General features: G+C 37.2%; 1 protein-coding gene across 3 annotated transcripts in view; it reads left to right on the top strand.

The window, feature by feature from the left end:
* The window catches only part of CDC42BPA (CDC42 binding protein kinase alpha), a 162,398-nt gene that overhangs the window by 47,370 nt on the left and 88,108 nt on the right, over positions 1–26,920 (top strand). For all 3 annotated transcript variants that reach the window (XM_035564799.2, XM_035564806.2, XM_035564814.2), the window contains exons 4-6: positions 2,926–3,009; positions 7,486–7,581; positions 10,378–10,526. In XM_035564799.2, coding sequence (XP_035420692.1) covers positions 2,926–3,009; positions 7,486–7,581; positions 10,378–10,526 — 329 coding nt within the window. The remainder of the gene's footprint in view (positions 1–2,925; positions 3,010–7,485; positions 7,582–10,377; positions 10,527–26,920) is intronic.

Below are 26,920 nucleotides of genomic sequence, written 5' to 3'. Positions count from 1 at the left end.
TCAGGATAACTACTTAGGAATGATCATCCTTTCTTCTGTCTTGACAATTTCACTGGGGAAGGGAGAACATAAAAACAGCACTCGGTGTACTTGAGCATTCATACACATAACATGTAGATGCGTGTACGTATATGTAAACACTGCCTGGCTCTGTAATCACGTTTCAGAATTTTTTGTTAACAATTAGAAACCACCTCAGATTGTTCATTGCTGAAGTGTCGGGTCTTTGTTTCACAGTCAAATCCTGAAATAAGCATTGTAGAATTTACTTCCACGAAGCCCTGAGACGCACAGAAAGATGCTGTGATTGCAGGAAAATGATGCTGTTTTCATTGTGGTCTTGTGTGTGTTGGGTGGGTGGGGGTGATGTGGAATATAGATGGATATGGAATGACATGAATGCCTTTGACAGACTAAACGGCTGCTCCTGATTGTAAATGCAGCTGGTAAACACGAGTCTATTTTTGTTCTTTAGTCACTCTTCAGTTCTGGTAGACATTCACAGAAAGCACCAAGCCCTCAATTATTACAAAGCCTACTCTCCAGCTGTTAACCAAAGGCAGTGCTGTATCTCTTTCAGCTGTGTCCAAGTAAATGCTGTATAAGAGACTGCAAAATTAGGCAGCTGTGCAATTAGCACATGTCATTAAGAAATCGGGGGGGGGGGGGGGGGGCAAAAAAAAACACACCCCAACAACAACCAAAGAAACCAAGACCAAACAAAAGAAAAATGGCCTTTTACTGAGCATGCTAAGGGCAACAAATGAAGCCCTGAAGTTGGAGTAGAAATACCGCGTTCTGCTCACACGTCTGGCTGCCTGTCCTCCAATGGTACTGGTGGGGTCGGTAAAACTTCACTCAACAACAGCAATCCAGCCAGCTGTATGGCCAGCTTTTTTATTTTTGTCCATAACAATGGCAAAATCCTTGAAAGTGCTTAAGGCAGAATTACACAGTAGCTTCATGTCCCAGACTGCATTATGCAGAAGCTGTCCCTGTCATCCAAGCTATGATACAATTTGAATGCTGACTAGGTTCAGTGTTAAGGTTTTCTCCTCCCACCATTTCTCATTTAAAAACCCCAATACAGATACAGCTTGTTAGAGATTTAGCTAGAAGAATAAAAGGAAACACAAGTTTCAAATCTGCATTGTGGGTTATGTATTACCCCAGAGGATTTCCTTCTATGGAAAATTGTGTTGCTCGGTCTTGGGATACCACGCGCAGAATAGTGGATGTTATTTATGAAAGAAAATTACAGTCTAAACAATATCTTTTTGTGTTTCAAATTTTAAAGTACCTTGAGGGATCCAAGGTCTGGACTTTAGCCTCAGTTTTTATGCATGAATCAACCTCTAAAAATTTGGGTTCGTTAAATGGGGTTAAACACCTATATCTACTACCTTTCTCTCTTCTCTCCTTTTTTTATTCTTTCCCCTCACCCCAAAGGCAGCAGTATCAACAGCAGGGCTGGTAATGTATTGCTGCACAAATGGGAAGCAACAGCTGCTTTGTCTGGGAATCTATAGCTAAGTAAGAGGTACACTTTTAGATATGCTTAAGTTTAGACATCTGAGTATTGCAATCCTTCAGCATGTACTTTTGCCATATGTATGAAGCTGCTGCAGCTGAAGACACATTTGAAGATGGCTGAAAGATGTTTGCATTACGTGTTCTTCAAACTGTCTGATCTTGTATTTTCTGTTATCTTTGTCTTCACACATGGCTAGTTTACTGATTATGAACGAGGCAGAAGGAACGTAGGAATCAACCTTAGTATTCTTTTTTTTGTCACTGGCCTGCAGGATGAAGATGGTGATAATCTGGGTGGCAGCATGCTGGTTTGTAACTGAGTGCACACAGAAATAAATGTATTTCCGTAAGCCTTAGAGATTATTTGAAAGGGAGGAGGCAGAATGGGTTAGTTGGTGAATGGTTATTAAAATGTATTGTATTGATAGTTGAACTTCTCCATAACTGGTATGGTAATACAGTGGTCCAGTCTCATTTTGATCAGCAACTCTTGAATGTGTGTCAGATTATTGATGGCCACTTTGATTAAGACACTTAGCTTTCTGTACCCAGGGAATCCTGAACTGTGAAAACATGTTTATGTAAAATTCTTCCCTTCCTCTTTCATAAAAATATTCCATCTTAGCTTTTCATATGAATGAGCAAAACTATAATATTCTCAGAAAAAGAGTATATCAGTACGCTTTGCTAATGCAATATTAGATGGGCCTACGGTATCTCATGTTTAACAAACAATGAAGGGGAGTAGAGCTTGTGTTTCCTTACGTTTACTTTTCTAGAAAATGTGAGTTTCAGCATTTCCCTGCCGCTGACAAGAGGCATGATAAAAGGGTTCATTGAACTTCAAGTGGAAAAATATGAAGTAATACTTTACCATATATTTTAGTGCATTTTTTTGAAAGAGTAGAAATTACCTCATAGCAAATCTACAGTAATAATTTGTGTCTAGAACCTAGAATGAGTTGTTTCTTGGTTTTAGAAACTGACAACTAAGTTGTTGTCTTTTCTTGGTGGGTCTGTAACTTAAATTACTGTGTAATACTGGAAGGATGAGTCCAAGAATATCAAGTATACAGCCAGTGATAGCTTCGTGCAGATGATAGAGCAAGAAATGTGATAGTGTGAAAATACCATTGTTCATCTAGTCACCTAGAAGAATGATGCGTAGTGAAAGTGTGATACATAATGAAAGCTTAAAGTAGACTTGGAGCTTTTGCAGAATAAATATCCTGTACTGCTGTGATGTTACTCTTTCTGGATAGTGATGCTATGGTATCATGCATGGATAGTAAAGTTGTTTCCGAAACACTGAAGAAAAAAATTGCAAGGCTTCATAAAAGAAAACATAATGTCTTTTAATGTTTAGGCTTATCTTTTGTTTATCTTTTCCAGGTTGCAGTAGTAAAACTGAAAAATGCAGATAAGGTTTTTGCCATGAAGATACTTAATAAGTGGGAGATGCTGAAGAGAGCTGAAGTAAGATAAAATTTTTTTCTATAATCAAATACCCTCTTACTGTAGTGAATTGTTACTTCTTTTTCCTTGAGAAGACTCTGTATATTCCAATTGAGGAGGTGCTTCAGTACTTACTGGCAATATGAAGATTAATATCAAAATAAGCTTAAAGCAGTTCATGGGAAGGGTTAAGTGGCATGGTGACTTGATTTAGGTGGGGCTGAATGTTTTGTACAGTACACTGTTTCTGTAATTGGCCAAGAATTATGTACTATACAAGCAACCTTATAGTGTATTTATTTCAGTAGTCTTTAGCAAGTATATTTTTTGTGGTATAAGGAAATTACCAAGCTTTAACTCACCATGTGTATTAGTTTGTCAGTATTTGGAATTTAGTCAAGGTCCAATTTTTTGATTGAAAAATTAGATAAAAGTTTCAAATTTGAGAGCGTGTTTCATAAAAATGTCCCATTTGCAAAAGTCTGTGGCAGAAAGTTCATTGCTAAAGCATAAGTCCATTCTGTGTTTTGAAAAAACTCTTTCGCTGGTGCTGCTTTGCTTTGGGTTCCTACTTGTATTATATGATTTCACCTTTCATAGAATCCACAGTACCTTTCCATGGATTCCTGTGGAAAGAAACATTAAAAAAAAAAAAGCAGTCTGCACATGAAAATTGGTATATTTGTTTTTAATTGAACATGTATCTAACTCTTTAATTTATTTGAACTTCTTAATCTTTGCATACTAAAAACCAAACCGTCTAAAGTAGACTCCTAAAACTAAAACTCCATAAAAGCAACAAAGTTGTTTGACCATTGTCTCTTCCTCAGTTTGGACGGTGCAAGCAGTATCTTGGCTGCCTCAGGGCTACCTTCAATCCGTTCTCTGCCCAGCTTGTATTTGTGTTGGGGATTGCTCTGACCCAGGTGCAGGACCTCGCACTTGGTCTTGTTGAACTTCATGATGTTTGCATGGGCCCACCTCTCAAGCCTGTGAAGGTCTGTCTGGATGCCATCCTTTTCCCTCCAGCATGTGGACTGCACCACACGGCTTGGAGTTATAAGCAAACTTGCTGAAGGTGCGCTTGATCCCACTGTCCATGTCACCAACAAAGGTGGTAAATAGTGCCAGTCCCATTACCAACTCCTGAGGAGCTCCACTTGGACATTGAGCTGTTGACCCACAACTCTTGGAAGCAACCATCTAGCCTTACCCACTGAGTGGTCCATCTGTGAAATCCGTTCTCTCTCCAATTTAGAGAAAAGGGTATAATGTGGGTCAGTGTCAAGTGCTTTGCACAAGTCCAGGTAGATGATGTCTGTTGTCCTTCCCCTATCTACCAATGCTGTAACTCCACTGTACAAGGCCACCAGATTTGTCAGGCATGATCTGCCCTTAGTGAAGCCATATTGGCTGTCAACAGATATTTCCCTTATTTCCCATGTGCCTTAGCATAGTTTCCTGGGGCATCTGCTTCATGATCTTGCTTGGCACAGAGGTGAGACTGACTGGCCTGTAGTTCCCTGGGTCTTCCTTTTCCCCCCTTTTTAAAATGGTGGTTATGTTTCCCTTCTTCCAGTCCATGGGAACTTCAGCAGACTGCCACGACTTCTGTAGTGGTTTTATGTGGCAAGGTTTTGGTAGCAGGGGGCCATAGGGGTCGCTTCTGTGAGAAGGATCTAGAAGCTGCCCCATGTAAGGCAAGGGCCCCGCTGCTGACCAGAGCTGAGCCAATAAGTGATGTTGTTTTGCACCTCTGTGAGAGCATATTTAAGACGGGAAAAAAAATGCTGCCACGCACTCAGCAGCTGGGAGAGTGAGAGGAGTGAGAAACAGCCTTGCAGGCGCCAAGGTCAGTGAAGAAGGAGGGGGAGAGGTGCTCCAGGCGCCAGAGCAGAAGTCCCCTGCGGCCTGTGGTGAGGACCATAGTGAAGCAGGCTGTCCCCCTGCAGCCCATGGAGTACCACGGTGGAGCAGGGTTCCACGCTGCAGCCCGTGGAGGAGACCACGGTGGAGCAGGTGGACCTGCACTGACGGAAGTTGCGGCCTGTGGAGGACCCCAGCTGGAGCATGCCCCGGGCCGGAGCTGCAGCCCGTGGAGAGGAGCCCATGCAGGAGCAGGGGGTCTGGGGGGAGCTGCTGCCCGTGGGGGACCCGTGCTGGAGCTGTTTGCTGCTCCTGGGGGATGGACCCCATGGTACGGAGCCGTGTCGGAGCAGTTCTTGAAGAGCTGCTGCCTATGGGCAGTCCCCGCAGGATCAGTTCGGGAAGGACGGCATCCCGTGGGAGGGACCCCACAGCACAGGGGATGAGAGTGACTGAGAAGGAGTGGCGGAGACCAAGTGCTATAGGCTGATCACAACCCCCATTCCCCCGTTCCCCTGCGCCGCTTGGGGGGAGGAGGTAAAAGAGGGCGGATGGGGGGAAGGTGTTTTTAGTTTCTTTCCGTTGTTTCTCACTTGTCGAGCTTGTTAGTAATAGGCAATGAATCTTACTGTCTCCCTACTCTGTGTCTGTTTTGCCCATTACAATAATTGTTAAATGATCTCCCTGTCCTTATCTCAACCCTTTAGCCCTTTGCATCATATTTTTCTCCCCCTTTCTCTTTGAGGAGGGGGAGTGAGAGAGCAGTTGTGGTGGAGCTTGGCCGCCCACCCAAGTAAAACCACCACAACCTCTCAAATATGATGGATAGCGGCTTAGTTGGATCAGATGATCTCTGGAGGTCTCTGCCAACAATTTAGAAAGACTGTGCCTTAGGAAGATGAAGTGTAATGTTGAGATCATGGATTGGGCACAAAAGGCTCTTGGTTCAGTCTTCCCCCCAGTTATAAAGGTTTCAGTCAGGCCAAATTTGTTATATTCCCAAAAGAATAAGACCCCAGAGATACATACATTGAGTCCACAGAAGAATAAAATGATTTTGCTACATGTCTGTCTTCCTTTCCTCTGTGAGAAGGTGCTGCTTTGTCCAGTGCCCTGGGAGTTGTGATGGAGGTCCTTAGCCATGTGGCTCTGAGGAGAGCTCTGAAGGGAGAACACAAATGCAACCTTCCTTTTAAGAATAGGTCCATTTGTTAGTTACATTGAATCACTATGTCTTAGTGCAGTTGTATTGATATGAACATGTAAGCCATGTTTAGACTAATGCAATTGCATCTATTCTAGAATTTACTTCTATTTGGCAGCAGTATAACACAGCAAAAAAACAACAGCATGAATTTATGTGATTGAACTATGTTATAGCAATTACAGGAACCACTGGTACAATCTTTTTTTGGCCATGAATTAACAAAAAGCGCATATACCACTTACTTAGACTCCTTGGCTGTTACTGTCTCAACTGTGATCTACTGTGGTAATACCTGTTGCTGTCTGCTCTAGGCATGTTGTCCAGAGGTGAGTGTTTAGAGTGCTCAAGGAACGCACAGCCTCCTGTTCTTACGTTAAATTATGGCAAAAACAACAGGAATTATATAAACTGTGTAGTAATTAATACTTGAATTGTGTAATAACAAGTAGAGAATCTACATGTCATTTCGTTTATCCTTGTGAAAGCAAGAGTTCTTAGTATCTCATTCTGAAATATGCAGAGTTTACAAACAAGGAAGGAAAAAAACCAAGCTGAAGCATAAACAGTTTTTTTCCCTTTGAAGATGTTCCTCTCTTCTCCCACCCCCAAGTCTATATTTCATTTAATACCCTTTAACAGTATTTGTTTTTAAGTATTTTTTTTTGTTATTTACACAAATTTCACTGCTTATTTCACGCATTATGCTGTGATTAAAGTATGCCACATTTCTTTTCCTTGGTTGTTCACTGTATTCACCAAAATAAGACCTGTTACAGCTTATTTGATTAGAGGAGGGGGAGTTACTTTCTGCTTTGTTTATACTGAATGTATTCTTCTGCATAGCTCAATCTCAAATGCTATGTCACTCTTCATTCTTCGCTTTCCAAATCTCACAGCTACCAATAGACGTGTCAGGGGTCTGGTATATGGCTATTGTTTTTGGAAGTGAAATTGGAAAAGTGAAAAGGCTTGATTTTACTTCAGATTAGCTGTCTCATAGGATGTAAGAGAGATTGAGCATGGTTCAAATTGATGAACCATCCTGGGGAAGTAGCAGAGTGTGTTGGAAGAGTTTATTGTCTCTGTTTTTCTCTATCAGTTGTCTAAATAGAGCCCATACAATTATTATTCTTTCTTTTACACTATCTTTTAGACACTATTCTGAACAAAATTGTAAGTTAGCTTTCATTAACAATGTAGAAAGGTACAACTGTTTAATATGAAGAAAGTAGACTCTTCTGATACCTAATTTTTCTTAGATTTTGACATGTTTGGAGATTGTAGTAAATGACTTTTTAACTGAGAGAGAGATTTGAATTTGTTTTCCAAATATGATGTTAAAAATTAAATAGCCAGATTGCAAAATGTGTTTGCTTTTGTTTATTTAATTTAAAGCCTATAATAATTATTTTTCTCCCCTTCAGACAGCATGTTTTCGAGAAGAGAGAGATGTATTAGTGAATGGAGATAACCAGTGGATCACAACGTTACATTATGCATTCCAGGATGAAAACTATTTAGTGAGTGTTGCACTTACGTATATATGAATAGAAATTCAGATTCTTAGTTGTGGTATGAGAGACAAGCATTGTTCATTAATTGTGTATTCTGAACCTTTTGAGCACCTATAAGTTTGTGCATAAGATAATGAAGGATGGAGGGTGGTAGACACTTAAACTTTTGCTATTGCTATCTCAGGAATGTAATTTTGTTTTCTAAACCGTTTTGCATTTGTTGATAAGTTTCTGCATTTATTGATAAACCTGGATCTATCTACACCTTCTTTTATAATTTGCCCCTCTAGTTTAATTGGATTAATAAAAGTGTGTTTACTGACATAAGCTTTCTATTTATGTGATTAACATTACTGATTGGAGCTTTACAGTTAAAATATGGAATTGTCCAATTTTTGAAATAACAATTCATTTTGATTGGTCTTTGCTTTTTTGAAGATTTAAAACCACTAAGATGTAATAAAGCAAATGTTCTTCCAACACGGAAGAATGCCACGAAGTCTTAATAATTAAGATTTGGAATCTGTAGCTGTAGATGAAAGTATCTCTTTAATAGTCAATGTTACTTATTTTTCAAGTATTTTGACAGACTTGCAAAAAAAAGGTAATATGAAAAAACATCTTGATTTTCTGCGAAATCTTTCTCACCAAAAATATGTTTTCATTGTGTTACTGAAGTTCTGCTAATACTTATGCCCCTAAAGGTAAACAACTGTACATCGATAGATTTTGTTTATTTGGTTTTTATTGCTTTGTGCTTTTAAATCTGTATCGTTAGTAAGTTCTAATGTCTTCTTGAAAATCTAACATGCAGTCATATTTTTTTTATTTATTACAATAAAAGAAGTGCTATGCACAGAATCGTTGGAGAATTGTAAATTTTTTTGGCCACTATATTCCTTTATGTTCTGTCAGTTCACATGCTTTTGGAGATCCATGGATTTTGATGGAGTTTATATAGAAACAGGGCTCTGCATGTATGAGCCTAACTGTTGTCCTAAAAACCTTCCAACCTGTTTCATTTTTCATTAATTTGGACAGTAAATAAGATATCATGTTTTATGTAATTTTGATTTTACTATCAACAGTATTACAAAGAAAATATTATATATTCAGCAGCAGCCTGCTAGAATGTGTTGTAGTCTTGCAGGTTTTCCGGTTTTTACTAAGCACCGAGCGGCTTCTGTTCTTTATCTTCTAATGAATCTTCTGTCTGCTAATAGGAGATAGTCTTGCAGCTTTTTGGAGAAAATCTCAGTAACGTTGTTTTTCATCATTTTAGTGCAAGTGTTATTACTATTTCTCTATATGCTTTTTATTAAAAGAAAATTAAAAAAAAAAAAAGTGCTACCAGGTACCGGAGGAACAGAAGCGGAGGGCATAGCTTTCTGCCAGGTGGTCAACCATGTCTGTGCCTCCTCACTGCCACACACCTGACAAAATACTGTTTAATGCATTGCTGTTGGTTGGGGAGGCCATCAGGGCTGCGGCCCATGCCTGCTGGTGAGCAGAGCAGGCTGCTCAATGACAGAGTGCACTCTCCTTGCATGAAAAGCTGCGCACGCTACCCTAACTGTATTTGTGGCCCTTGTCACTGGCACTCCCCAGGGATGGGTTGTATGCAGCTTCCTGCCATTTTGAACTGGCTGCATCATCAGTTGTCTTTGCCCGACTGCCATTGGGCCCTCTTGCGAGACTGTTTGCCTGCTGGCCCGCACCTAAACAAATACAACACATGATGCACGGCTTGAGAGTATTGGGAATCAGAAACCCCCTCAGATGCTCCCTGGGACCTCACAAGCCTCATGCTCTTCTCAGCCAGGCAGGTGACTGCTGCTCCTGCTGCCATCACGCGGTTACTAGTGATGGCTTCCTGTGGCTGGCTGCCATTTTGAACTGGCCATGCGGTCAGCTTACTCCACTCAACTCTCACCAGGCCCTCTTGAGAAAATGATCTTACTTTAGTTTGTTATATTCTTTTTCTCATTTACTTTTCCAGCTGCTGTTCCACAATTAAAATAAATAAAAAAAAATACTCATTGTGAGTTCCTACGTTTCTTTCCAGTCATTTTGACCACGCTGTAAGGAAGTGGGGGTTCATTCTGTCATAATACAGTAAAGAGAAGAAAGATTGTGAGCTCTTTTAAGTCTTTGCATCTGATCCAATGGCAGACATGCTTCATTATATGCTTCATTAATAAAGCAGAAATCAAAGTGTTTTCTTCCATGATATCAGTTAGAGAAGGTGACGTCTTCCATCATATATTGGCAGATCCTGTATTGTGTGCAGTGTCAACAGTATATGGAATTATGCTATAAGCCGCTTGAATTCTCTCAGTTTTTGCTTTAATCTATGAGTAGTCTAAAAAATTTTACTTTCCAAAATCATTTATATAATAGGAAATGAAGATGGTAAGTAAAAGGGAAGGGGAAGCTTGGAATATTATATTTCCTAAATGAGATCCCTAATTAACACAGATTATGATAGGCCTGTGCTTTAATCCTTTATGCCTTTTGCATTTAGTTGAAGGATACTGTTTTTAAAAGGACATTTTGAGTATCTAGATATAACTGTGTTTGATGATGGGGCAGTGGATGAAGCTGATAATGTTTTGTCACGAGGCTGACTATGTTTGGATATATATAAATATAAATATATATATATATATATATATATAAATAAATATATATATGATAATTTTTGCAATAAATTATTTTTTGTGTTTCAATTAGTTTTTAAGTCTTAAATTCACTCAGTATGTTTTTCTTCCCATTTGTTTTCTCGTCGTTCCCACTCCATAGTACCTGGTTATGGATTACTATGTTGGAGGAGACCTGCTTACATTGCTCAGCAAGTTTGAGGACAGACTACCTGAAGATATGGCTCGTTTCTATTTGGCTGAAATGGTGATAGCTATTGATTCTGTTCATCAGCTGCATTATGTCCACAGGTAAGCAATTTGAGCTCCAGATTCCTGTTGGAATTAGGGAGAGTTACTTGGAATGATAATTCCCATTAAAAAGTTAAAGCTAGTAACAAGTATTTGCCATGATAATAAGCATAGTAGAACATACCCGCCTTCATCTTGTGGCTGTTGAGAATTGTTGATAACCTTGTACCATGTGATCAAAGACATGAATGAGGACATTTATGAATATCCAAATGTGTTTGCTGAATCTTATGCATTGGCACATGTTAGAGTAAATGATCCATCGTTTATAACAGCAAAACTAGAAACCTCTTCCTGAAAAATCTTTGAACAGGTTTATTTAAGGGTCAGGTTCTGTTTCTTAGTTAAATTGGTTCAATCTATAAAAAAGTTGAAAACAAACCATGGTGTGTTCTGCTGTGGATTCCCCACCCCTCCTCTCCTCCCCCCCCAACATTTTCTTTTGGACTTGATCAAATTATCTTTAAAACAAAGCGATAACATTTTTCTAAATAGGTACTTAAATTGTGGTACTTTATATTTACATTGGTATATAAGAAAATAATGTATATTGTTCAAAGGAAAATGTTATGTCATTTGTGTCCAACATATTTGGAGGCCATAATTGCTTTTTCCATAAAGCTAGCACCATCTTTTCTTTAGTGTGTCATCTCTGCAGAATTCCGTGGTAGTTCTTGTGTGCAGAGCAAAGATTACCTTATAAGAGGCTGAAATTTTAAATATACTCTGAATAAATTTATTTTGTTCTGGCAGAAACCAGTAGAATAACTCACAATTATTTAAGCTGGTTTATTAACCTGGCAGAATGAACTCTTTTGATATGTCCATTTATTCTCCTTAATCAGAGTCTGTACTGGCCATTCCTTCTTTTCCTGTTATTTGTCTGATTGGTGTTAGAAGTTTTTTTTTGGTGTGTGTGTGTTTTGTTTGTTTGTTTTTATCCAAAAGATGTATTGCAATTGGCTTTGGTTTGTTACTGAGTTGTGTTTTCTTTCCTTTGAGATTGTGGCTTTTCATGAAAGAGCTATAATTAGAATGCTTTCATATGGGATGGTGCTAAACTGCAAATTGCTCTGCTGGAATATTTTGAAGTCTGCTAGTTTTGTTGAAGAACTGCTGACCTGATAAAGAGTTCTTTGTGATAACGCCTTGTGGAAAAGCCTAAGCAGAATATTTTCCCTTGTGGTTTTCTTGAATTTCAACATTTCAAACATATATTTCTGAGAAACCGTTTCTTCATTTAGGACCTAATGTGAAAGGCTTTTGTATTCAGTTTTATTTTGCATCTAGCTTTTAAAATGTGTTTGTGGGTGAACTGTTAAGGTACCGTCTCTTCTGTTACCAGGTGAAGTGTACCCCGTGTACTACATACGTAGACTGCTATATTTTGTACATATGGTAGATATGATATTTCCATTCTCAAATAGTTAATGTCCTCAAGACAAAATAGGTGTTGGTGTAAAGTTCTGATAGAATATTAAGGAGCATTGTGGTTTGAAACAACATGCTATTATGCCTGCATATTTATTATTATTGAATGTTTCACAAAAAAGTCCCTATGAATTCTGAGTCCTTTGTTGTTTGATTTGCAGCTTTGCTAGTGAGGCTCCCATATTTATAAACCAAATTATACATGCCCCTTCAGCACTTGGCACAGGCAGTTGGCATATTTCATCATTAATACTGTTGTAATACAATGCTTGTTTAAAAGGGAATGTTTTGCAAAGATAAAAAAATGTAAAATGGATTTGAGTATATGTTAGATGATCAGCCATTGAAGTGTGACCCATTGCACTATTAGTAGGATGTTTGCAACTGTTAAAGCAAGTGAAAGGACAAGAAAACTCATCTAAATTCCACTAACGCTATTGCAGTGAAAGTTTGGGTGCAGTGGCCACATCCTTTTTGGGAGCCTGTTGCACACAGAGAAGGACATAGGAGAAGTAGAAGGAAATTACTATTAAAAACAATGGATAATGGTAGTGATAATTGTAATGAATAGTCAATATACATCAGCATTTGAGCTGAATAGTAATGAACTAGAAAGCATTTTTCTTTCAAGTGTGTTTGTTTGTTTCCTTTCATACAATGAGAGAAGCTGTTTTGCTTTCTTTAGTGCTCCAGTTCTTTCAGGATAGATTTTTCACATTAGCCATACACTATTGTACTTTGATAGTTTTCCTTTTCTCTGAATGCTTTTACAGCTTTAAAAAAATGTATTTCTGCTTACGCAGTGTGCAATCTCTTGCTCTTTTCAGTTGTTAAACTCTTCTTTGTTTCAGGTTGTTTTGTTTGGGAGTGATATTGAATGCAGTGGTAGTTGGTGTGCAGACTGCTCTGATGTCACATGCTGCAAGATACTTTTCTTTCCTAAAACATGGTGACCAAACCTCAAATGCAAGCAACCTCAGCATTATTAAACAAAATTGCTTCAAGTGTGTTTCAGGTTTTGGAGTTCTAAATTTGAATGCCATTTCTACACTAACGCTGTGGGATTATGCGATGAATTGACGGTGGGAAGGAGGTGAAGATCTAGGTATTAGTGGAATTGCACAGAAAAATTGTTTTTGAAGCTGTCTCCTGATACCTAATGAACCAAGGGGAAAAGTAGCTAGCTGAAAATAACATCAACACTAGTGTTTTAAGGATATTCTTTTTTTTTAATCTGCTTTTAAAATAAATAGTTCAAATAAATCATAATGTTTTTGAGATAGTCATTCGTAACATGAATTGTTGATAATTATTAATTTCTGATCAATTAATTTATGTGAAGAGATCATGTAGTATTTTACTTCGTGGTTAAACGATGGCTTAGAATGTTAATAAAACAGCATTTTTTTAAATGTATTTCTTAGCTTTTCCTATTGTGATAAATTCACCAGTATTGACATTGCCACAGGACATTGACAGCTCCAAGACTAGTTGTAGAAAGTAACCGCATCCAAGCATACGTGCAGGTGTTCACAACGAGATGGAAAGTACTTAAGTGTAGCTCTCACAAATGCAGGACTTCCTTGGGAGTTTGTTAGGTTTATAACTACCCCTGATACCTTAAATAACTAATCTGAAATAATGAAATCATGCCTGCTTGTAGGCCAAGGTTAGATATTATCTTGTGCTAGTTTTCTGCAAATTGTAGTGTCATACAAGGTAATACGTTACTTTTATTTGGAATCAACATCAATTTGTCTTTTATTTTTGTAGCACCGTATTTTATTTGTAGCACCATATTTTGAGTTTCAGTTGGAAAAAAAAACACTAACTCTATATGCAGTATTACTAATTTCAGCTTCAAGGCTTTGTTGTTACTAGGAATGCTTAATTCCTTAGGGTATATGTTAAAAGTTTTTATTTGCATGTGCTATCAAATATCCAGATGAATGCTGAAGTAAAACTCTCTCAGATAGGTAATTACACTTATTTAGGCATTTTGTCTTACTTCAAACATGGAAATTTTTTTTTTCCTACAATGGAGATTTTTTTAAAACTCACTTCTTATTTGAATGGCAAGGCAGGTTTTCTTTCTGTTTTATATAAAGTGGAAATCAAGGTGGTAAATGCTTATTCTTTCCAAAATCTTTTTAAGTAGAAAAGACTTTAGAAGGCCTGGCTGCTACTGGAAGAAATTTTCTAGTTTTTTAGTTGTTACTGTCTTTTAGTGTGAAGTATTTTAGCATCCTAAGTCACCAGAAATTTATTTTTCTTTCCTTTCCATTTTTTTTATATCAACTTCTGAAATATGTCAGGCTTCACTGGAAAATTGGAGTTCTTAAAATGTAGAGCAACTGAATTCTCTGTGGAAGTGACATCCTTTCTGAAAAATACTGAACGTAAGGGGATAAATGCACTAGAGGGGTAAAAGTACTGTCTATTCCCTATCAAGCCAGCCATTGTTTTACTTCTAACAAGTTACTGTTTGTTCTCACTAAAAATCATCTTAGGGACATCCTTGAAATATTAAATATAGTTAAGCAGCTGAAATCCAGGATTTTTTGGGGGATGCATTTCATGTTCAACTATAAGTTTCAGTGCCAGCATATCCATTTTTGAGTTGCTGAATGAGTGGTTTTCTGTGTTTTGGGTGTATCCCATCTTTCCTGATCATTAATTTGCTGAAGTGGAAAATGTGGAGCTGGAAAGCACATCTATGGAGTTAGCTGCATTGTGCATTTGGTCTGAGTTGAGTTGGCACAGTGATGTGCCAAGCATTCAGGCCTTGGTAAAGTGAACACTAATTTTGGGTTTGAAAGAAAGCACCAACGTATTTTAAGTGTTTACCAAACTTTGGAACAGACATAATGTCAAACACACCCATGAAGATGTCCTTACAAAGTGCTGAGAATGAAGGAAACGGAGCTAGAAAAATAAGGAAAAAATAACATCAGAGTATTTTGATAGTCTACTTAAGACGTCTTGCTTTGAATTTTTGCAGTTCAGTTTTGGATAGAAAACTTCAGGACAGAAAGTTATTTTATTAAGTATTTGGTAAGCTCGTGCTTCTTTGCAAGGTATTTGTTTACAGAGGCAGGAGAGCTCCATGAGTCTAGGCTGTTTCCTCTTCATTTCTTCACCAAGGAGGGGCTGGAAACAAAGGCCATCTTTATAGACTCTGGGCTTTCATTTTGCCCCATGACCCCCTAAAAATCCCATAGTAGCTCTTCAGGGTGGCACCCAATCTGTGGTGAGGACTGTGAGGCTAATGTTATTTGACTAGAATTTGTTGGTAGGACTTCTTGAGGAGACTATGATGAACTAGAAGTATTTGAAATAAAAGACCTGTGTGTATGAAAAGAGCTAGTGGATCAGACTGAATGTGCTATCGTGTAGAGGTTAAACAGTTTCTTAGTTTTGTGTCTAGTGGGATTGTTAATTTAAGTGAAATCTGTGCAATGGATGCATGAGCTAGTGTAGGCCCACATTCTGTGTTACTTGAGCAGAAGTAATTTAGAAACCATGCCTTAAGTGATAGTAGCCTTGAGTGGTCCTCAGAGGCACTTCTACAAACCTTCAGCCTTTTTTCTCCCATTGTTCTATTCTCCCCAAGATCCCAGCTCCAAAAATCCCTTCTGCTCTGCTGAAACAAAGGGCTGTGGGGCTGTGCAGCATACTGAATGAGGACATCAGTCCAAGTTAGAAGTAATTTTGCATCGTAATCTAGGTCAATCCTCCAGTCTGATTGACAGAGAATAGGAGGGAATCATTTTAAGCTGGACTTCCCAGTAAAATCTGTGATAACACTGACTCTTTTTTCCGCACAACCAATGAGTGCTACTTGAGATATCGAAGATTCGTTGAATTCTATGATTTAAAAAAAAAAAAAAAGACACAGGAAGATCTTGGAGCTAGAGTGTCTTAAAGGAAGGACCCATGAGGATCCTGGAGCTAGAGTATCTTAAAGGTAGTTGTTTTAAATATACATAGCCGCAGAACCTCCAGAAATAAAACCTTCCCCTTCTATCTGTGATATTTACCTGCTGAGGAAGGACATTCTTGATTATTATCAGTTGAGGAAGGCCAGTAATGCAAGGAGCTTATCCCTCTTTTTTTTTTCTATGAGTGCCCATTGGTCTTTTAGCTTGACAATTATGCCTTTATTAGAGCAAAAGACTCATAGGAAAAGCAGAAATGTTTAGATGAAGATATTTTTTTTTAATGTAGATTGGTATAACTTCAGGTTGCAGTTGCTTCAAAAGCAGATAGATGTGAGCATTCTGTCAGATGGTATGTAATCCCATTTAGGTCGGAGCTGGATGTGGTTGTCCTAAAACAGAAGCATATAAAATCCTGCTAAAAGTGAAAATGAGAGAGATGGACAGAAAATAAAGTTTGATTGAAAACGGTCCTTTTTAACTTTGTGCCTTAATGGGAAAATTCTTAAAGCCAAATTTCTTCCACTGAATTACTCCATATTAAAAACAAAACAAAACAAAAAAACAACTTGCCTTCCAAGTAATATTGTTTATAGCAAGGCTCAGTGATTACCAAAAGCAATGGATCTTCCCAAGAGATACTACTTAATACCTTTAGCATAAAAATTCATTTGACTTCTGTGGTATTTGCAGAAGAAAACTACATTAGAATTAATATAGCTCTGATTTGAGGTCTGTTTCAGTGTCTTATGAAGTTGGAGGTGTTTTCAGAATTTGATAAACTTCTTTTGAAGACAAAGATTCTTGTTGGTAAGCTGTACATGCAGAGAGAGAGAGAGAAAAGCTTTAATTTTACACTCATTCTGTTCTGAGTATTTCTGACCTAGAAATATTTTCTACACCTACATGCTTTAATATCCAGAATCAACAGTAGGAAAGTAGGACAGAAACATTTTTCTTGATTCTGACTTTTTAGTCCTGGTCACTGTGGTTTGGAGGGTGTAATTAGTTCATTGCTTGGTGACTTAGGATATAGAGTTGGTGACTAATACTGGCAATAATTTTGTCCTTGCTTAGAAAGTTAAGAATGATGCAGGCAGCAATGAAGATGGCAGTTGTGTGATGGAGTCTTTATTATTCTCAAGTCTTTTGTTTTATTAGAAGTAGACTAACTGCCTCATCTTTTGTATTCTACAAACTTTCTATTTTGTTTTTTTTTTTGTCTCTTTTTGTGAGCACAGTATTTATTTCATACTATCTCCCTTCATAGTGTCTTGAATTTTCATTTACTAATACTCTATGCGGTACCCTTCTTTATCTTTTCTTCTTAGTGAATGAAAATATCCTTGCATGAAGTCTGATTCCTGAAATATCATTTAAGGAAGAATTGGTCCAAATAACTGTATGTACATTGATGCTGTTCTACAGTAAGTGTTTCCCTGATGTTACATTCTCAGAAGAGCTGTTCTTTTGTTAGAAGATTCTACCCCAAGTTCCTTTGCAATAATGACAAACTATTACTAGCTTTTAACTTCTTACTTGAGGAAAAAATAGGTCACTTAAGATCCTGCAAATTAGAACACTGTTTACAAAGCAAATGCTTGAGTGTGGTCATGCTTCGTTCAGTTGTGGAAGGCTTCATGGCTGGGGTTAGGGAACCAAGAACTTGCAGAGTTTTATCTGAAAAGTTGTATAAAAATCTGTATTGACTCAGGTGCTGTGATATTTATACTGTTCAGGTTTTCTTTATTAGCTCTTGGGGGATATCCTCAACATTTCCACATGCAGTAGGAAATAGTGGTATTACTGCCATTGTAACTCACTAATTTTCAATAAATAAATTTTTTATATGAGTACTTCCAGAAAGGCTTGTAGGTTTGGGGATTGCAATAAACAAGGAAAAATAAGAAATCCGTATGCCCTTTATTACAAACACTGGTAATAAAGGGAAAGTGTTGGAAAGTAGAAAAATTGGAAAAGATAATGTTTCTTTATTTAAACATGGGTCTAATTCTAAAGAGTTTAATAGTGATTTAAAAGAACTAACTTTCTGTATCTCAAACACTTCTTGATTTTTGGTCTGTTTCATAGTATTGGAGCTAGAGGTAGGTTTGGGCAACTGAATGAAGTTTCTTGTAAGTTAAAATTTTCCTGACTTATTTCGCAGATAGCAATTTTTGAAGCAGTGTTCCAGACAAATTTTGTATGGTCATTCTTAAAGTTGTTGTTCACTCTGAGTCATCTGATAGCTTTCATCTTTCTGAAACTTTAATTACAAAGCCACATGTAATATGAATATGAATAATACTCCACATGGTATATTAGAAAAAACCGTGCTCTATCTGTATTACTTTACTCTCTCTGCTAGAATACTTCTCCCAGTGGAACCACCACAGTTCTATCACACTGAAAGGATACAGGTACAATATAATTATCTGATGTATCCAGTGCCCTCTCCTCTGTCGCTTAAAACTGATAAGCTCTTCGCGTATAGATGAGGTTTTTGCTGTCACCCTCAACATGCAGATATTTACCTTTTACACTGTTAAATTTCATCCAATTTCTATTATTATAGTCCTCAGTTTAACTATTTCTGTACTCCTGATATTCCAGTCTTCCCTGCGGTTACTGCTGCTTTCCAGCTCCACGTTACCTGCAGGTTTAATTGGCATACACTCATTTTGGTGCCAAGGTTTTTAAAGAAAATGTTGAATCAGTTTCAAAACGGACCCTGGAGGATTTCCACTAATAATCTTGCTTCAGCTCAATTTTATTTCCTTTTTCAGCACTACCTATTGTTACCTCTTTTTAACTCATTTCCTTACCAATACCTTTACTAGTCCTGACATTTTTTCTTTCAGTGGCGCTATTTCTCATGTGAAAAAAAAATATATAACAACACTTTCATATGTGATTGTGTCAATTCCTAACACTGTGATAAAAAATAATCTGCTCCTGATGTGTTGAACGTGCAAAGTAATTTAGATTTTGCTCCCAGATTGTATGGTCTAACATGGTATTCATCAAAATCATTCTAAATATTTCACATTATATTTGAGGAAGTGAAAGCAATATAACTTTAAAATAGGCTATATATTTTCTGCCTGATTATTTGCAATAGATCCTAATAGCATTCTCTTTTGCTATTCACTTGTATTGCTAAGCTGGATTTTGTTTTCAAGAATATGAAAACCAAATTGGTGTTAAAAATTAAATAAAAATGCATTATTTAGAGTGATGGCTATTGTCGAATGTACTCAAAAAATGTTGAAAAATTGCAAGTCTTGCATAAACATTCATTCAGTCTTTGCTTATTTTGTTTCTTTAAACCATAGTTACGGGAAGATGCTTGCCTGAGATTCTGTATTACTATTGTCATGATTGCTTTTGACAGTCAAATGCTCAGGAGAGTTGTGAATGCTGAAATGTAAAACATCATGATTCACATTTGAATATCATAAGTTGGATTAACTTGTCTCCTATCATAAGAAAATCAGAAGGATTCTGGAGATGTCAAGGGCAAGAAACACATGATTTGTTTACTGTAATAACTAACTTCAAGCTCCATCCCTTCTCTCAGATTTAACTTCAGTTAAGGAAAAAATACCTAGAATAAACAGCAATTAACATGAGTGTGATACAATAACAACAAAAAAAAAGAACAAAAAAAATCACAAAAATGAATTGTGTGTTTCTAACAATTATTATGCCAGCTTAATTAAAAACTCAGACATGAACAAATGTGGAAGCTGCTCACTGCAGTTTTCCTGGGGAAATAAAAGTTAGTTATTCTAGTTGTGTGCTCTTCTGTCATTTTCCTGCTTTTTCTACACCCAAAAACGTGTTCCATAATTTTAAAATGAGTTAGTAAGTTCTGTACTATGTTAACAAATCTTACTGATTTGACTACTTATATGTGTTTCTATCATTTTTCTACTATTCTGTCTGCCAAAACTGTGCCTGCCTCAATATATTCATCTCTTTTGTCTTCCCAGTTTACACTAACGGAATGTGCATATCTTAAAGTAGCATGATGAAGCTAACATAAAATCTCTAACATTGGTACTTTTGGGAGAACATTGTGGGGAAAAAAAAAAAAACAACAAAAAACAAAAACATTCTCATCCTAAATCCAAAACACAGCACCATATCAGCTAGTAGGAAGAAAATCAACTCTATCCCAGACAAAACCATGCCAGTACAACATTCAAATAGCATCAGTAATAATATTATTGAGATTTGTAATTACATTTGCGTAATATATTAAACAGAAGAACTCTGAATGCCTTAACTCTGCTCTGTGCTATTGTGCAGAAGGTCAGAGCTGGTCCCTTTGGTAGGCTTTATTGAAAAGCTTAAAAGCTGACCGTAGAACAAGAAACTGAAAAATTGGGTCTAGCTAAGAGGAAAAATATGATTAGCTCAAACAGAATGCAACTGATAAATTCTTGTTCTTAACTGACCATAAGGTCAGTATAGCATGCTTTATAAAAAATGCTAATAATAGCTTGTTGTCTTTTATCATTACAATTTTACTCAGTCTTGTAGAAACATAGAATCATCTATGTTGGAAGAGAGCTTCAAGATCGTGAAGTCCAACTGTCAGCCGAGTTCCATCACTGAACCGTCTCCCTTAGTGCCATGTCCACACCTCTCTTCAATACCTCCAGGGGTGGGGACACCTCCACTTCCTTGGGCAGCCCATTCCAATACCTGACTACCCTCTCTGTGAAGCAATTCTTCCTAATGTCCAATCTAACCCTCCCCGGCACAATTTGAGACCGTTTCCCCGCGTCCTTTCACTTGTCAACTGAGAAAAGAGATTTGCACCCTCCTTGCTGCAACCTCCTTTCAGGTTGTTGTAGAGACCAGTGAGGTCTCGTCTCGTCTCACCTCTCCTCCTCTTCCCTCCTGTTTGGGTTTGGTTTGGTTTAGTTTGTTGATCTGTTTTTGTAAAATTCAAATCTAGCTGCTGCTTTTTGAACCATGATTTCATATCCGTGACTATGTATTCATTTCATTCAAATCTCAATGTGGGGTTTTTCTTTTATTTATTATATTGAAGAAATTAAATGTCAGGCATTTACTACTACACTATAGTAGGACTACTACATGTCCTACTACTATGTAGGCTGTATACTCTTCAGCTCCAGACGCACAAGAAGAAAGATAATTTAGGTAGACATTTTAGGCAACGTTTTCATATATTAAAGGAATCAAATATCCAGTTTTTTATATTTTTTGTAACAGATCATCTGAAGTTGAGTACTAAAATTTCAATATTTAAACAGCGTCCTTTGCTTTCCAATGTATTTTTTTTTAAATTAGTGAAAACAAACAAAAATAGCACTAGGCATGTAGGTAACTTTGCGAACTTTTGCAGAAGTATTGTTTTCTCTGAATATTTTGGTAATGATGTTGATAATGTTGAGAACTGTGGAAAAACTTTTCTGTTGTTAAAATAGACACCCTGCTGGAAGCTGTGTGGCTGGTGATGACTTGAGAAAAGCCCTTCCTGGTTAGAGCTGAGGCACAGGCACCAATTAGGAATGATCTTTGACTCCATGCTTTTGAAAGTAAGGAAAGTCTTACAGGATGTTTAGTTTGTAATTATTAAAATTTGTTATTTTATACTCACACTTGTACCTGAAGCAGATCAGACACACCACGTATGTCCAAGGAAGGCTTTTGATTAGCTCTGCTGATGTGCAGTTTTAATAAGTTTAAGTTCTGAACTGCTGTTCCCTGTTCTAAAGAATTTGTGCTTCAGTTTGTTTTCCAGAGAGAGGAAAGCAATGCCTGAGTCTCAGCCAGAGGAGAATGATTAATACAGACATTAATCAAGTCACATAAGGTCAAATGTCAATCCACTCTATAAAAAACAAATGTCAAAACTAGCTAAATGTACTTGTGTATTTCAGAACTTGCATTAACTTTCTGTAACATTACATATAAACAAGGACTTGCTGTCGTTCTTGCTAGCCCATAGGTGCACTAACTCCACTTAAAAGACAGGCAACAATGAGATTAACTATAGGTTAAGTGACTAAAAATAGCAACTTTGATCCTCAAGTGACTAGCTATTTAAGTGGAGGAGGATATGAGAAGGTAAACAAGCATTAGAGTGAGGGAAGCAAAAAGGGATTGAAAATCTAAGTGACTTCTGAGAGTTGTGGTGGTGTGGTTTTTTGGTAGTTTTGAATATTCCTGTGAATAGCTTTTTGTTTGAAGTTGATATTCTCTGACTTCCTTTTAAAAATATGAATTCGACCACAGCTTTTGTTTAGTAGCAACAGTTCTTTATTCGAATGTCTTTAATACAACACTTGTAATTTAGGTGTATCAAATCAATAACATTTTAATCTAATAATGAAAAGAAAAGCAGCTGTGCTATGAAGTGCATAGTTTCCTACCATATTTTCTCACTGTAACTTCTGAATCTGTATTCTGTTGATCTACAGATGATGGACCTTGAGTCAATTTCCATAGTTTTCACTGAGCTGCAGGCTTCTGATTTTCCTTGGTGCTCCAGCAAATGTGATACAATCTTTTATCATCTCACCGTTCAGCTGTCTGCACAGGATGCTTCTTTTCAACATTTTCAAATCTTCAGAATTATTCTGTCAAACTTCTTACTTTGGCAGTTAGTGGCTTTTATGACATTGAATATGAAAAAGCACAGTAGAAAAAATACTAGATTGTTATTAAAATAATGTTGTCAACAATGAGGGTAGGAATTTAAAATACATCTCTCCAATGGGTCACAGGCTCTTATTTACTGTTTTATGCCCTCTCTCCATTCTGCTTCCATATGTGTTTGTTCTGTACAGCAAAGAAAAATTAGGGAATTGGTCTTTCTAAGGGAGGAAAAAAAGCCCAATTTATTTAATGGTGAAACTTGGGGTGCAGACACACTGAGTGGTAGTGGCATAATGGAGGGAACATTCTGGGAGGGGACACAACTGACCCAGCGTGGGAGTTGCTTGAGACAACAGAAAGTGTATCCCATTTTGCTTGATCTACCCTGGTCAGATGAAATCAATGCTTCAGTCTCTTACAAAAGAGACTGAAAAGAAGTGCGAGAAGCAGACAGGGTAGAACAGTCCGTGAGTGTGAGGAGTTCAAGTGAAATCCAAATTATATAGGCCAGAAATCTGTTACTTTGAATGCAATTTTATTGACAAAACGAAAGCACCCATACTGTCTCAAAATAGCAAAATAAGAGAAAAAAAATCAAAAAGTGGTAAGTCTGTTTTTCAGACTGACACAGAAGACTCCTAGGGAGTGAGTCTTCTATTCTTACCTCAGGATCCCCCAGGAAAAAAAAAGAAAGTGCACACTTTTCTCATTGAATTAGCTCTGCACAGCTGAAAAGCTTGTGTCAAATAACAGTGTAAAAAGTACTCTGTGTCACCTGTCAGGGTAGGACTTTTGAGTTAAAAGATTCGTTACCAGCCTCTTAGTTACTCAGTTTTGGGGAAGGCTGGTCATGTGGGTGAGAATGATGTTCCAGGCGTAGGTGCTGTGATGCAGTGCAGGAGGTGTTCTAGCAGCAAAGCGCTGTGTTCCCAGCCAGGGTTCTCAAACTGAACAGCTCCACGTTCTCTCTTCTTCATACTGTCTCCAGCAGGGCTTGGATTTAGTCTATATCAACAACATTGCTCAGTTTGAATTAGCAGCTATTCGAGTGGTTGACATGGAATGAATAGTAGCATGAAATGATCTGAATTTCCAGTGAAAGACATTTTTTTTCTTCTTCCTTCTCTTGCACACAACGTGTAAGCATGCATTCACACGTGCTCTTTACTCTCTTTCTCTGTACTTAAAAATAAGTCACTTTACATTTCTTGTATTTAACTGCAGCATGTTTTGTCGTTTTTAACAACTTGTAAGTAGAATTCCTCAAACATTGTATTTTTTGCAGATAACCAGAAGGTAATAAATATAGTGCCATACTTGCAATACAGTAAAGAACATAGAAGTTGTGGGAGAGCAATAGGAATTATTATTTCAGGAGTAGTGGGTTCTTTGCTCTCCATTGTTCTACTTTTTACTTACTCACTCTGAAGGAATCTTCTTTCCTGTTAGCACTTAACCTATATACTGTTAATTTAGGGCACGGTTAAGTAGAAGACGTACTTGGAAAAGCCATGTTTTGTCTTTTATTTTTTTGTGGCTTTTCCTCTCACCCCCCTTTTTTTCTAGGTAGCTATTTTGAACAACACTGACTTCTGTTGAGAAAGAGGAATCGTAGGTATCTCTGTAACTACTGAGTAAATCTGTATCAGATGAAGAAAGAGGAAAACAAAAGGTCTGTGCAGCACATTCAAATAGTTGCATAGTAGTGTTGTTTTCTGAAACATTCTTCTTTCTGCTAGGCAGTCTTTCAAAAAATATGTGAAATCTAAAGCCATAGTGGCCTGGGGTAAGAACAGTAAAGTATATAGGATATAGCTGCTTCTTCGCATACTTCTAACAGCAGTGGCAAATGTTTGATTTATATATTTGTTCTCTCAGGATGGCATTGGTTTTCTTCTCATTGTAAAACATTTATTTATTTATTTATTTAGCATCCAGGGTTTATTTTGCATAACTCAAGAATAAGAAATGGTTACTCCCCTTTAATATATTTTTATAGCTTCAATGCAATTTTTATTGCTGATCAAGTAAATGGAGGGAAGAGGGATCAGATCAACCTTATATTAAGACTGTATATCTTTCCTTTGGGAAAATGAAAGGCATTCAGTGATCTCAAAACTCATTTCTGTACAGACCTCCCTTTACCTCATTTTCCATAATTCTTGATGTATTTATACCTGTGTGTTTATTCCTGGAGGAAGATAGAAAAGGTTTTGGTTTTCTGTGGGATGCAGTATGGACCCGGCAGGTATTTTGTTTCTTATCAGTTCCAGAAATTTTCTAGTGATTTGCAGCTGGCAGCTTGCTTCAGCTCAGGGTTCTTACAGATATCCCTGATAATTAAAAACAAAAACAAAACCACCACATATTTGTTGATACAGATACATATTTATAAAAATATATATTAAAAATTGTTATATTATCCTGACAGCTTTTGAGTGAGATTTCTTCAGTGAATTACTTTCTTGGTATCATCAGTGCATTTTGAAAAATATATGAAAAATGTTTTTCGACTGTCATTGTCGAAAACAATAATGTCCTGAGTTTAGGTTGTCTGGTTTATTCTTAGAATTATTTAGTGTGATCGGATGATTCAGAGATGATGTGTGTTTGTACTGAAATGCAGAGAGCAAAGATCATGGATCCAAAATGAGAATCAAAAGGAAAGAAAACATTTATCTGCCTAGAAATATGTATCAACGTATTCTAGCATAGGTAGTAATTTACAGTATAACAGCTGGGGATATTCTGGATTCCTCTGCAGCCTCTCCTTTCAGGATTTCTTTGACAGATGGCACTCACAGATGGACATAACATTCTTAAGGAGCTTACTTCTTCTACTCCTTTACCCTCCAGTAACTCATGATACTATTAGAAATCTAAAAGCTTTGACATGAATTAGCCTTACTTAGCAGACTTTAATTTTTTAATCTTTAGAATATGCTGCTTGGCTGTGGTTGTGGAGTTCTTAATCTGTTTACTTACGTTCTTAGAAGCCAAAATGGAATTCCAATAAAGTGGAGATGGCAAAATGTGGAAAAAATACAGTCTTTTTCAGATATTTTTAAATTGTAATTTTATTTTTATTCCTACATTTTGGAGGAAGAGTGTAGAATGATACAAAAGGATATGGTTCAGCAACTCAGAAGTAGCTCTGTCAACTGAAGCTCACAGAATCCAAGCAAGCTGCTTAGTATTCCATTGCAATTACATCTAAATCTTAAGTGAATAAACCTTAATATTTTAATTTTGGTGGTCAATGAAAATTCTTTCTATCCATTCATGCAAAGCAGCTTGTTTTTACTAAGTATGTTTAAGCATCCACCCAGTAGACTGTCACCAAAAGAGCAAACTGTGTTAAATATTATTGAATACGCTTGGTGTGATAGTTATTTCTCTGTTAAATGACCAGTGTTGTACCTCAATATCCATGCAGCTTTGGACTCAAACACGAAGGGCATCATTCTCTCAAGTGTTGACTCAAATGGTCCTCGTCTCTGATGAATGTCACTGGTGTGCAGTTTCTGTTGAGGAATGTGAAACTATTAGCAGAATGATTAGATCCAAAAAAAGCATTGTGACAGCTGGGCAGATTAGAAATGCAAGAATACTGAGTGCCCTCAGCTAGGTACTCCACTGCGCATGTTAGTAGTTTATTAGAAAACTGGAAGAACAACAGTTAGAGATGGAGAAATAAAACCTTTGTTTGTTTTGTTTTCTAAATGCTGTGTAAATTAAAGGTTTCCAACTTTTCCTTCGCAAATAGTATGTAGCCCACTGTGGAAAACTTCTGGCTCACAGCCCATTTTAAACAGCTTTTTTCTTCAGGGCCCCGCAACTGTAGGTGGCATGGTAGATGCCAGTCTTCTCTGTCCGATCACTTTTTGTCCCAGAGGTTCCTCGATTTCAAGTTGCATTTTCAGCATAGGCAAAGTTGTTTAGTTACACAAAGGTATAATTTAAACACCCACTTTGCAACCTTCTGCTGGGAAGTGGGTTCTGCATAACCATCAATAAGCGAACAAACCTGACTTAAATCCTTTTCTTATTGGATATATTTATGTACTCTGTTCTGTTGCCTGTCTATTCCTAAGCTTATTTTTAATAATAATAAATAGTACACACATAGTTACAGAAAAAAATTATGAACAGTTTAACTAAGGAGTGCATTATTTTGGGTGAGAAATGTAGGCCATGCGCTTGAATACAAGGTTCAGATAAGTAGTCCAGGCCAGAATAATACCTAGTTTGCATTTTCAACAAACTCCACCTATTTTATTACCTCACTCTAAGTTTTACATTGCTGCTGTTGTTTTTTAAAAAAACAAACAAAAACCAAAGAGCTTTTCTTGTTTTCCTTTGCTCATTAAGTTGACTCGCTCATTA

Source organism: Cygnus atratus, chromosome 3 (genome assembly GCF_013377495.2).
Source record: "Cygnus atratus isolate AKBS03 ecotype Queensland, Australia chromosome 3, CAtr_DNAZoo_HiC_assembly, whole genome shotgun sequence".
Taxonomy (NCBI): domain Eukaryota; kingdom Metazoa; phylum Chordata; class Aves; order Anseriformes; family Anatidae; genus Cygnus; species Cygnus atratus.
Note: the sequence above shows the minus strand (reverse complement) of the source record. Positions and strands in the feature narration are given on the sequence as shown.